The sequence below is a fragment of the Ranitomeya imitator genome, chromosome 4, assembly GCF_032444005.1.
Source record: "Ranitomeya imitator isolate aRanImi1 chromosome 4, aRanImi1.pri, whole genome shotgun sequence".
Classification (NCBI taxonomy): Eukaryota; Metazoa; Chordata; class Amphibia; order Anura; family Dendrobatidae; genus Ranitomeya; species Ranitomeya imitator.
The window spans coordinates 619,269,218-619,280,809 of record NC_091285.1 but is presented as its reverse complement, the minus strand read 5'-3'; the positions used below and the strand labels follow the sequence as shown (position 1 = coordinate 619,280,809).

The 11,592-nt window shown below is 39.5% G+C and overlaps 1 protein-coding gene across 2 annotated transcripts in view; it reads right to left on the bottom strand.

Annotated features, from left to right (window-relative positions):
- Nucleotides 1–2,301: 2,301 nt before the first annotated feature.
- Nucleotides 2,302–11,592, bottom strand: part of PROM2 (prominin 2) — a 119,089-nt gene continuing 109,798 nt past the window's right edge. The window contains exons 22-23 of one of the 2 annotated variants that reach the window (XM_069766597.1): nt 10,822–10,919; nt 2,302–3,689 (exon numbers count right to left, since the gene is read on the bottom strand). In XM_069766597.1, the coding sequence (XP_069622698.1) occupies nt 3,671–3,689; nt 10,822–10,919 (117 nt within the window). In that variant the 3' untranslated portion in view covers nt 2,302–3,670. The remainder of the gene's footprint in view (nt 3,690–10,821; nt 10,920–11,592) is intronic. The other variant, XM_069766596.1, reaches the window with a different exon arrangement.

Below are 11,592 nucleotides of genomic sequence, written 5' to 3'. Positions count from 1 at the left end.
GATGATGAGGGCATGGTCTAGCGTTTTTGCAGATTCTTGGTTGAGAAATGTACAGATCAGGGAAATATTTTTGAGTTGACTTCAGCAGGAAGTGGAAAGGGCTTGGATATGTGGTTTGAAGGAGAGGTCAGTGTCAAGATTTACACCGAGGCAGCGAGCTTGTGGGACTGGGGAGAGTGGGCAGCCATTTACTTTAATGGATAGATCTGTTGAGGGAGTCAAGTGAGATGGGGGAAAGATGATGAATTCTGTTTTGTCCATATTAAGTTTTAGAAAGCTAGTGGAGAAGAAGGATGAAATAGCAGACAGACATTGTGGGATTCTGGTTAGTAGGGTGTTGATATCTGGTCTGGAGAAGTAGATCAGTTGGATTTAGGTCTTTGGTCTGGCTGGGCCATTTCACAACTTTGATTTTCTGCCAACAAAGCTATACTTTTTGTTGACTTGGATGTATCGTTGATTTGGAGAGTCATTGTTATGCTGAAAGGTGAAATTCATCTTCAACTTTTTATCAGAGGCCTGAAGGTTTTGTTCCAAAATTGACTGATATTTGGAACTGCTCATAACTCTCTGAACCTTGACTAAAGCCCCAGTTCCAGCTGACGAAAAACAGCCCCGAAGTATAAAGCTACCTTGCACTGTGGGTAAGGTGCTCTTTTTGTGATGCTCAGAGTTACCTTGCAGTAGTAAGAAAATGTAGAGGGTGACTTTACACCAAAACATACCTATTTTGAATTATGGTCGAAGAGTTCAACCTTGGTATGATCAGGCTATAACTTGGTTTATCACATGCTTTTAGCAGACTTGATGTAGGTTTTGAAAACATATTGCCAGGATTCTGTCGGTTACCCTACACCACAGGCCAGACATATATAATATGGGAGATTGTTGTCACATGCAGTGCACAATTAGTACTTTCCAGAAATTCCTGCAGCTCCATGAATGTTGTTATAGGCCTCTTGGTAGGCTTCCAAACTAGTTTTCTTCTTATATATTAATTTATTTTTGAGGGACATCCAGTTGTAGGTAATGTCATTGTTGAGCAAAATATAAACCACTTCTTGATGACCATCTTCACAGTATTCCATGGTACAGTATGTCTAATGCCTTGGACATTTTTTGGACCCTTCTCCTGACTTATAACTTTCAGCAATCCTTTTGCTGTGTTGTTACCTGTTTACGAACAATGGAATTTGCTCCAAAATGCAACTAAGAAAATGTTATGAAAATCTTAGTAGAACAGCTAAACTTTATATGGGGTTATTTTAGTTCTATGATTTATATTTCCTCCCCTCAAAATGATTTTTCAATCTCTTTCTCAGTGTCAGTGGCTTTGCACAAAATATGGGTGACATTAAAGGTGGAAAAAGTTCTGAAATGATTATTGCTAGGGCTCGGGCATGCGACCAAAATAATTGGATGAGTGCTATCTGTCATTTTATCGGATAGCACTCGTCCCTGTTATTCAATGAGGCAGGACCCGTGTCCATTTTTTTTCCTTGGATAGTGTCTGTCCAAGGAGAAAAATTGCTGAATGCCAGAGTTTGAGCTGACTTTCAGAAGGCACTCAGCCATACAAGTCAATGAATGCGTGGAAATCATCAGATTGGACTTGCATGACATCTGAGTGCATTCAAATTTTCCCAGCCTCACAGAATGGAGAAGATGAAGAATTTTTTTTCTCCATCTTCTCTTCATCTGAGAAACTGGACTACACTATGCTCACACTTTCATCAAACTGTGATCAAAGTATGATCGGAGTGTAGTTTGCATAATCTGCCCCGTTCTCTCGGATAAAGTGCTCAAATAATACCAACATACAGTGATAAATACTTTCATAATAACATCACCTTACATAAACCCATCTAATATCAGTGTTATACAATGTCTAAAATAATCTAAAGGCCCCCATACACATTAGATAAAAATTAGATGAACCAACCAATTTTTGGCGGGTCTAGGCTACCATCCGACTCTATGCTGATAGATGATGTTACCGGAAGAGAGGGATCGGACAGTTGGATTTTCAAAGCCCAATCCTTTTATTTTAATGGGAGATAAGCCGATGCCTGAGGAGTCTTTCTCTTTTCTCTTCATTGAGAGGGATCAGAGAGTCAGGAGAGACTGCTGCCTGCTGAATGAATGTTTGTATAGCAGATATCTCATGGGTATAGACAGCTTTACTTTTCAATGAATATGACGATTTGTGGGGTTGCAACCTCAAGTGCCAGGCATTCTGTGTGCCCCTCTCCAACATAGCCCAACAGCCAGTCCTTGCACATGAAGCAGTCCTTATTCATGTTAGTGACTCCATAAAACACCTCTTTATTTAACTGAAGACAATATGTATAGGCTTATAGCAATCCATGGCCACTGTGTTATGGATATGTATATTACAAACACGCATACCGGTAGTACAGCTGTGTGCATGAGGTCTAAGACTTTTTGACATTTTTTCACATTTTAATAGTGTTTATATACAGTATCAGATCATATTCTTTTTGGCACATTAAGTCTATGGTCATCTTGGTTTTTGAAGAAACGTTCAGTCCTCATTCACTTAGATTTGCTTAAACGTTGCGGTAGATATTGGTAAGAGAGTTCAGTGCAATTAAAGAGTCATTTTGTACAACATATCTAAAAATTGGGTTGTATAGCCTTGTAGCGTAGATCTTAATGTTGTTGAGGTAGGCCATTCATAATGGTAAAAGTGTTTTCATATGGGGCAATGTAACCTTTTGAAACCCCCTTCACATATTATAGTTACTCCCCTGGATGATCAGATATTCTTTGGAATAAAAAGGGAAACAAAATACGCTCAGTTTAGCCAGGTGTCAAAAATTTTGATGCGCATCTTAGACCGTGGATTCATGGACAGCTTCTGGATTCCAGCTTTGTTAGGTTTGGCTCTTGTAGGTTACTAGTTACAAAACCAATGTAAGTAACCATAAATAGTGCCAACCTACAGTGTAATAATCCACTCCATTAAGATGTTTGGTTCGGAAAACCCATTTTCAAGTAGGCTTAGATAGAAGTGAGTCTCCTGTTCAGAACCCCAATTTAGTAGCCAGAGTATCAATATCTGTGACCCAACAGTTGTAGGCATTACATCGACAACTCGTTGATTTCAATAGCAAATATAGATAATCTTCTTCTGTGGGGAGCGCTGCAGGGGAGTCAAGCACATGCTTCTTGGATTCCGATTCTTATTGTCAGGGTTTACGCAGTGCAAGAACCTACTATGTTCTTCTTCTTGTGGGACCACCAGTCAAAAATAGATGACTCTTAATAATAATTTTTGTTATGTTGACTGTTGATGTTTGTATGCATTTTGTCATGCGATCAACACATTTTTGAAAATTCCAAATGTTGTTATTTCTGGGCCATTCATGAGTAGTCAATCACATTTAAGGGCCTTGGTATATTATTACATAGAGCTCCTCTCTTGTTAACATAGTTTTGTAATCCAACTTGGATGACGTGGCTCCATCAAAAGTTCGTCATGAAGTCCCAAAATTCTTCAGCTTCACGTATCGAAAAAAAACCCCTCTGGAGATCAGAATTAATATTTCCCAATCTCTGAAATTGGAGTCATTGGGAATAGATTCTCCTCTTCGGGAGTTTGACCTCTGCAGGTAGAGCAGAGAAAATAAGAGGCAAAGATGGCGGGCTAGAGAGTCAGAGATAGTCTGCATAACAAACCCAAAGAAACAGAAAACAGATGATGATGGGATTAGTATGGAGCATTGGGAACATATGAGCAGGAATAGCATATAATAAAACAAAAGTGCAAAGTGGTTATCTAGTTTGGGAAAAAGAATAAAAACAGCTCAATATACTATAAAATATAGCAACACTGTTAATCTGTCATCTGTCACCGTCATCCGATCCAGCGCTAATGTACCAGTATTGGTCCCAGCGTGATGCACCAGCCCTGGTCAAGCATTGGTTCCAGTAATCAAATTTCACACAACTGGCATCATGGCTTAGTGATGGTGAGCCACATGCTGTTTGAAAGAAAGAGAAGCTGGATCGTAATCGCTGGATCGGCATGATATGGAATAGGTGAATAGTTTTGTTTCTTTATATTTGATGCTGCTTTTTTTTTCATAAACTTGATAACTCCTCTGAAGACAGGACAGAACACAGGTATTTAATAATAAAAGATAATCAGGTGAAAGATATTAATAGAGATTCTCAATTTGGTGATTACAGGTTCCTTGAATCAATCCACTAAAAAATATTTACACCATATTCAAGAAATGAGAAAGGTATCACCCAAAAGAAAAGGAAACATATCTTATGTGTATGTTAGTGTAAAGTAGCCGTTATCAGTTCAGTAGATATTCTTCTGATTATTTTTATTTTACTTGCACTTCACAATATAGAACATCGTAAATGAAAATAGATCTCGCTAACCCACTCCCGAAAATGCCACTAACGGCAACAAAACAGCCAAAAACGTTGTAAACTATTCAATGTTTTACTGCAAATTCAAAAAGGAAAGTGTCATCAGAGAATTATCTATTGATTTTAGAAAACCTGTTGTTTCTGGTGACTTTCAGAATATGCTTACATATACACACAATATCCTTGTATGAACAAGATAACCAACATTTCTGATTATTAATCTGCATTATTTGCGAGATTTCCCTTCTGCAGGCTCTATGTACAATTTTTCAGTTTTCTCAAAGCCAATGGGTGGAGGCTATTTTCTATGATGTCTTCCGTACTCTGTATACAAAAACATGAGGGATTCCTGCTCTTTTTTCCCTACGCAGCATGCAGACAGAAGTAGCAGCAACACTAAAGAAGACATTATACCGCAATACTGAGCTTTGTAGCTGTGAATCCAACTCTGGAGTAAAATTAATTAGGTAGAAGCTGCTGCAGACTCTGGTTGCTCCTCTGCCTGACTCTGCAGTGTCTCTCACTTTTTGAGCACCCCTCACACCTCCTACCTTCTCTCCTATCTATAGTGTTTAATAGGAGGTGTAGCCTGACACCCCACTGTGCTGGCAGTCTGCCTTGATTTGACCAAGATGGATTTGAGCCATCCAAATGGATCGTGAGTTCAGTAAGCAGGAAAAAGGGGTAATAAGGGTTCATAACTGGGAAAAAAAGCAGATTTCTGTGAAAAGATTTTTTTACAAAGTTTCCTATTTTCCATGTACTATTAATTTCTACAACATTTGTTAAAACAGCAGTGACCATTTAAATCAGGTTTTATATTAAACACATTTGTTAGAAATGTATTTTTTTTTTTTTTATTTTTCCTTAGCATAATAGACCAGAGATGCTCCTTAACTACTATGGAAGAGCATTCTGGTCATGCTCCATGATTCGTGCAAAGGTCATTGTGCAGCTAGGCAGATGAGTTGAACTGTGACATCCCCCATTGTGATTGGAGGATCCTGTGTTATCTATACAGTTGTGCTCAAAAGTTTACATACCCCTTTTTTCAGAGAATATGAATGATAACACCAAAACTTTTTCTCCACTCATGGTTAGTGTTTGGGTGAAGCCATTTATTGTCAAATTACTGTGTTTTCTTTTCTTAAATCATAATGACAACCCAAAATATCCAAATGACCCTGATCAAAAGTTCAGATATCTGTTGATTTTGGCCTGATAACACACACAGAAGTTGACACAAATCGGTCTCAATGGCTACTAAAGGTAACATCCTCACCTGTGACCTGTTTGCTTATAATCAGTGTGTGTGTGCATAAAAGCTGAGTGATTTTCTCTGATCCAGACAGACTCATGCATCTTTCATCCAGCCACTGAAGTTTCTGAATTGTGAGTCATGGGGAAGGCAAAAGAATTGTGAACGGATCTATGGGAAAAGGTAGTTGAACTGTATAAAACAGGAAAGGGATGCAAAAAGATATCCAATAAATTGATAATGCCAGTCAGCAGCGTTCAAACTGTGATTATAAATGGAAAATTGGGGGCTCTGTAAAAACAAAACCAAGGTCAGGTAGACCAACAAAAATTTCATCCACAACTGCCAGAAAAAATAGTTTGGGATGCAAAGAAAAACCCACAAATAACATCAGATGAAATACAACATACTCTGAAAACTAGCAGTTTGGCTGTTTCATGATGCACAATAAGAAGACACTTGAAGAAAAATGGGCTGCATTGTCGAGTCGCCAGAAGAAAGTCATTACTGCACAAATGGCACAAAGTATCTCGCCTACAATATGCAAAATAGCACAGAGACAAGTCTCAAGACTTCTGGAACAAGGTAATATGTAGTGATGAGACCAAAATTGAACTTTTTGGCCACGACCATAAACTTTACATTTGGAGAGAGGTCAACAAGGCATATTATAACAGGAACACTATTCCTACTGTAAAGCACGGAGGTGGATCACTGATATTTTGAGAATGTGTTAGCTTCAAAGGCACAGGAAACCTGATCAAAGTTGAAGGAAAGATGAATGCAGCACGTTATCAGCAAATACTGGAGGCAAATTTGCACTCATCAGCCTAGAAGCTGTGCATGGGATGTACTTGGACGTTCCAACATGACAACGATCCAAAGCACAAGGCCAATTCGACCAGTCATTGGCTACAGTAGAACAAAGGTTCTGTAGTGGCCATCTCAGTCTCCTGACCTCAATATCATTGAGCCACTCTGCGAAGATTTCAAGCGCGCAGTTCATGCTAGACAGGCCAGGAATTTAGAGGAACTGGATTCTTTTTGCCAATAAGAGTGGGCAGCTTTACCGTCTGAGAAAATAAAGAACCTTATCCACAACTACCACAAAAGACTTCAAGCTGTCATTGATGTTAGAGGGGGCAATACACATATTAAGAAATGGGGTATGTGAACTCTTGATCAGGGTCATTTGGATGTTTTAGGTTATCATTATGATTTAAAAAGAGAAAACACAGTAGTTTGACAATAAATGGCTTCACCCAACCACTAATCATGAGCGGAGAAAAAGTTTTGTTGTTATCATTCATATTCTCTGAAAAAAGGCCAAGAAAGCAAAAATTCTGTTGGGGTATGTAAACTTTTGAGCATAACTGTACATATGAGTTACAATTCATTTCATCCTGCCTGTTATGATAAGATGATTGCTGAGAAATTATCTCTACAGTACAGGTGGTGTGATATAAGAGTGTAAACTGCATTATAGTAAGTGATATGTAACAAAATTCTCCAAAATGGCATAAAAAATAAGTATAACATGAAAAACTATTAAATGAACAAAAGGTAATTTTTCTGCTGACACGTTCCCTTTTCGTCAATTCTCTGTATAAAATACTGTTTTTGAAAAGTCATTCACCAGATTTGAAAAGTGATGAGTAAAGTGCTCCAGTCTCCGAGGAGATGATTGTAGGTCACATTTATGAAGTAAGCTAAGTAGAAATAATGCCAACATCTAGCGCAAATATACAGTTCTTTCAAAAAGTATCCTACCAAGGACAACACCAGCAAGGAGCTTTTTTAATAAGTAAATACCCCTTGAACTTTTCCTTATTTTGTCACGTTACAGCAACAAAATTAAATATGTTTTTATTGGAATTTTATGCTATGCACCTAGACAAAGTATTTGTGAAGTGTAAAGGAAGTGATTGAGGGTTTTCAATTATTTTTAGAAATATAAATCTGAAAATTGTGGCATGCATTTGTATTCAGCCCCTTGTAGTCGGATACCTCTAAATAAAATCCTGAGTGACCAATTAGCCTCCAGAAGTCACATAATTAGTAAATTGAGCCTACCTGTAATGTCATTTATTCTCAGTATAACTACAGCTGTTTTATGAAGGCCTCAGAGGTTTGTTTGAGAACATTAGGGATCAAACAACATCATGAAAACGAAGGAACACACAAGATGTGTAGAAGAGTAAAGCAGAGTTAGGTTATAAAATATAGCCCAATCTCTGAACATCTCGGGAAGAACATTTGAACAATCCTTCATTCAAAAATGGAAGGAGTTTGCCACAGCTACCTACCAAGACAAGGCCGTCCACATAAACGGACATCCCAAACAAGGAGAGAACTTATTCGCGAAGCAGCCAAGAAGCCCATGGCCACTCTGGAGGAGCTGTAGAGATCCACAGCTCAGGTGGGAGAATCTGTCCACAAGGCTATTGATCGTATACTCCACAAATCCGGCCTTTATGAAAAAGAGGCAAGAAGAAAGTTATTTTCGAAGCAAGCCATAAGAAGTCCCATTTGGAGTTTGCAAAAGCTGTTTAGGGGACACAGGTAGCATGTGGAAGAAGGCCCACTGATCAGATGAAAGCAAAGTAGAACTTTTTGGACTAAAAGAAAAACGCTAAGTGTGGCAGTAAACTAACACGGCACGTCACCCTGAAAGCACCATCCCCACTTGCAAACATGGTGGTGGAAGCATCATACTATGGGGAGGCTTTTCTTCAGCAGGGACAGGGAGCTTGTCAGAGTTGATTGGAAGATGGATGGAACTAAATACAAGGTAATTCTGGAGGAAATCCTGGCTAAGGCTACAAAAGACTTGACACTGGGGCATCGGTTCACCTTCCAGCAGGACAACGACCCTAAACATACTGTCAGAGCTAAATTCAATGGTTTGGATTAAAGCATATTCATGTGTGTGAATGGCCCAGTCACAGCCCAGACCTAAGTCCCATAGAGAATAGGTAGCAACTCTTGAAACTTACTGGTCACAGACATCTCTATCTAATTTCACTGAGCGCGTGTGCCCAGAAAAATGGACAAAAATGTCAGCCTCTAGATGTGCAAACCTAGTAGAGACATACCAAAAAGACTTATAGAAAGAGAAACCACTGAAATATACAGAAATATCTCCAGAGGGCAAACTGCCACAATGATAGACTACTGATCGATAACACAGGACACTCCAGAAAAGCATAAATCCTACACGAGACCACAAGGGAGTAAATGTCCTACTCATTATTTATCCAATATAAATATTTTATTAATATATTCAATATTTAAAGCAATGTACAACAAACATGAAAGGTGAAAGACAATAACTCATGAGGGGAAGGAGCAACAAAACTGAGGTAACAGACCGGGTAAGTGAGCATACCTAGCAGGGATATAATCCAGATTCACAAGTGTCCCTTATAATCAATGTAAGCCACAAAAATAGAGCTGGGAACTAGTGAGAATACCCTGGCCACCCTATCCACATATAGGAAGTTGGTAATAAATCCTCTATGGGGCCAAGTGAAAAACAAATATTGAGAGGACCCCTAAACAGGATGCTGCAACTCACCCATGATAGTATCTATCAGTGTGCGCTCCACAGCAGCCCCAACGCGCGTTTCGAGTGGGCTGTGGAGCGCACACTGAATACAAATGCACGTCACAATTTTCAGATTCATATTTTTTTAATATTTAGAAAACCATATATAATTTCCTTTACATTTGACAAATACGGGCTACTTCGTGTTGTTATATCACATAAAATCCAAATATAAAAACATTTCATTTTGTGGGTGTAACATGGAAAATGTGGAAAAGTCCACAGACATAAATGCTTTTTTAAAGCAATGTAAGCCTATTAATAACAGACACGTGATTTTATGCCTTTTTATGCATTTTCAGCACTGCTTTCTGCTAGTTTAGGAGTATGTCTATATTTATAAAAGCAAGTATATGTGTGTGTGTGTGTGTGTGTATCAATGATGACATCATAATGGTTGCCATGGCGATGATGATATCATAAAGGTTGCCATGGCGAAGATGATGTCATAATGCTTGCCATGGCGACGATGATGTCATAATCTTTTGAAATGGTGACGGTGATGTCATAATGGTTGCTATGGTGACGATGATGTCATAATAGGTTGTAATGATGACGGTTATGTCATAATGGTTGCCATGGTGACGATGATGTCATAATAAGTTGCCATGGCAACAATGATGTCAGAATGGTTGCCATAGCGAAGATGATGTCATACTGGGTATATGGGCATGGAACTATGGGATGGAGGATGTGTGATGGGTATATGGGCACAGGACTATGGGATGGAAGATGTGTATGATGGGTATATGGACACGGCACTAAGGGATGGCGGATGTGTGATGGGTATATGGGCACGGGACTATGGGATGGAGGATGTGTATGATGGGTATATGGGCACAGGACTATGGGATGGAAGATGTGTATGATGGGTATATGGGCACAGGACTATGGGATGGAGGATGTGTGATGGGTATATGGGCACGGGACTATGAGATGGAGGATGTGTATGATGGGTATATGGGCATGGGACTATGGAATGGAGCATGTGTATGATGGGTATATGGGCACGGGACTATAGGATGGAGGAGGTGTGATGGTATATGGGCTCAGGACTATGGGATGGAGGATGTGAGATGGGTATATGGAACAAGACTATGGGATGGAGGATATGTATGATGGGTATATGGGCATGGGACTATGGAATGGAGCATGTGTATGATGGGTATATGGGCACGGGACTATAGGATGGAGGAGGTGTGATGGTATATGGGCTCAGGACTATGGGATGGAGGATGTGTGATGGGTATATGGAACAAGACTATGGGATGGAGGATATATATAATGGGCATATGGGCATGGGTCTATGAGATGGAGGAGTGTATGATGGGTATATGGGCACAGAACTATGGGATGGAGGATATGTGATTGGTATATGGGCACGGGACTATGGGATGGAGGATATGTATGATGGGTATATGGGCACGAGACTATGGGATGGAGGATAATCATTATAATTTGTTATAACTAACCACAGTTAGTTATTATGCCCTGGCAACGCTGGGCTCTTCAGCTAGTGGATGTATAAAGCCCTGGGTATACTCACCGAGACTTGGGTGCGATATACTGTGCAGATTTAATACTCAATATTATATTAGGAATCAGGAGAATGGCACACCATCCAAGGCAAAACCAAAAGCCATTCTACAAGGAAAAACACATCAGTTATTATTACCTTTTAGCACTACGCCATTTCTTGTAGAATATACATATTTAATGTCAGTTTGGACATGACCCCCAAAAAACAAGCTGTGGGTGAATCTAGATTGGATGCAGAGTTATCTCACAGCTTGCTTGTCAGCTTGCTTATTACTAGTCCTTCTAGTTTTTAGGACCCTTTACTTTATGAGTACATATTGCAGATTTGTTGCATACATTTTCATAACTCTTCCATTTATGTGCATGGGGCTTGTAGAGACCCAATCACATGATGTAGAAAGGATCCTGTTCAGAAGAAAAGAAGAGATTTTTTGTCTGCAACAAATCTGCTGTTTGTGAACCTGGAATCCACTTTTATGCCAGGATTTTTCTGAATGGTATATGTTAGGCAGGTTTCACGTTTGCGGTTGTGTGGTCAGCGTTTCTGACGCATACATCTGCATTCGTCTTGATTTCCTATCTTTAATATTGTAAACGCAGGTGCATGCGTTTGCATGCGTTCGCCCGCGTTTGCTTATGCATGTGTATTTTTGCGGTGTGCGGCTGGGTGCGACTGACGCACCATGTTAAAAAAATTTTTGGCATCAAATTTCCGCTGCCATACGCATGCGGACGCTTGCGGAAGGAATGCCTCAAAACAACGCATTACAGTCTATGG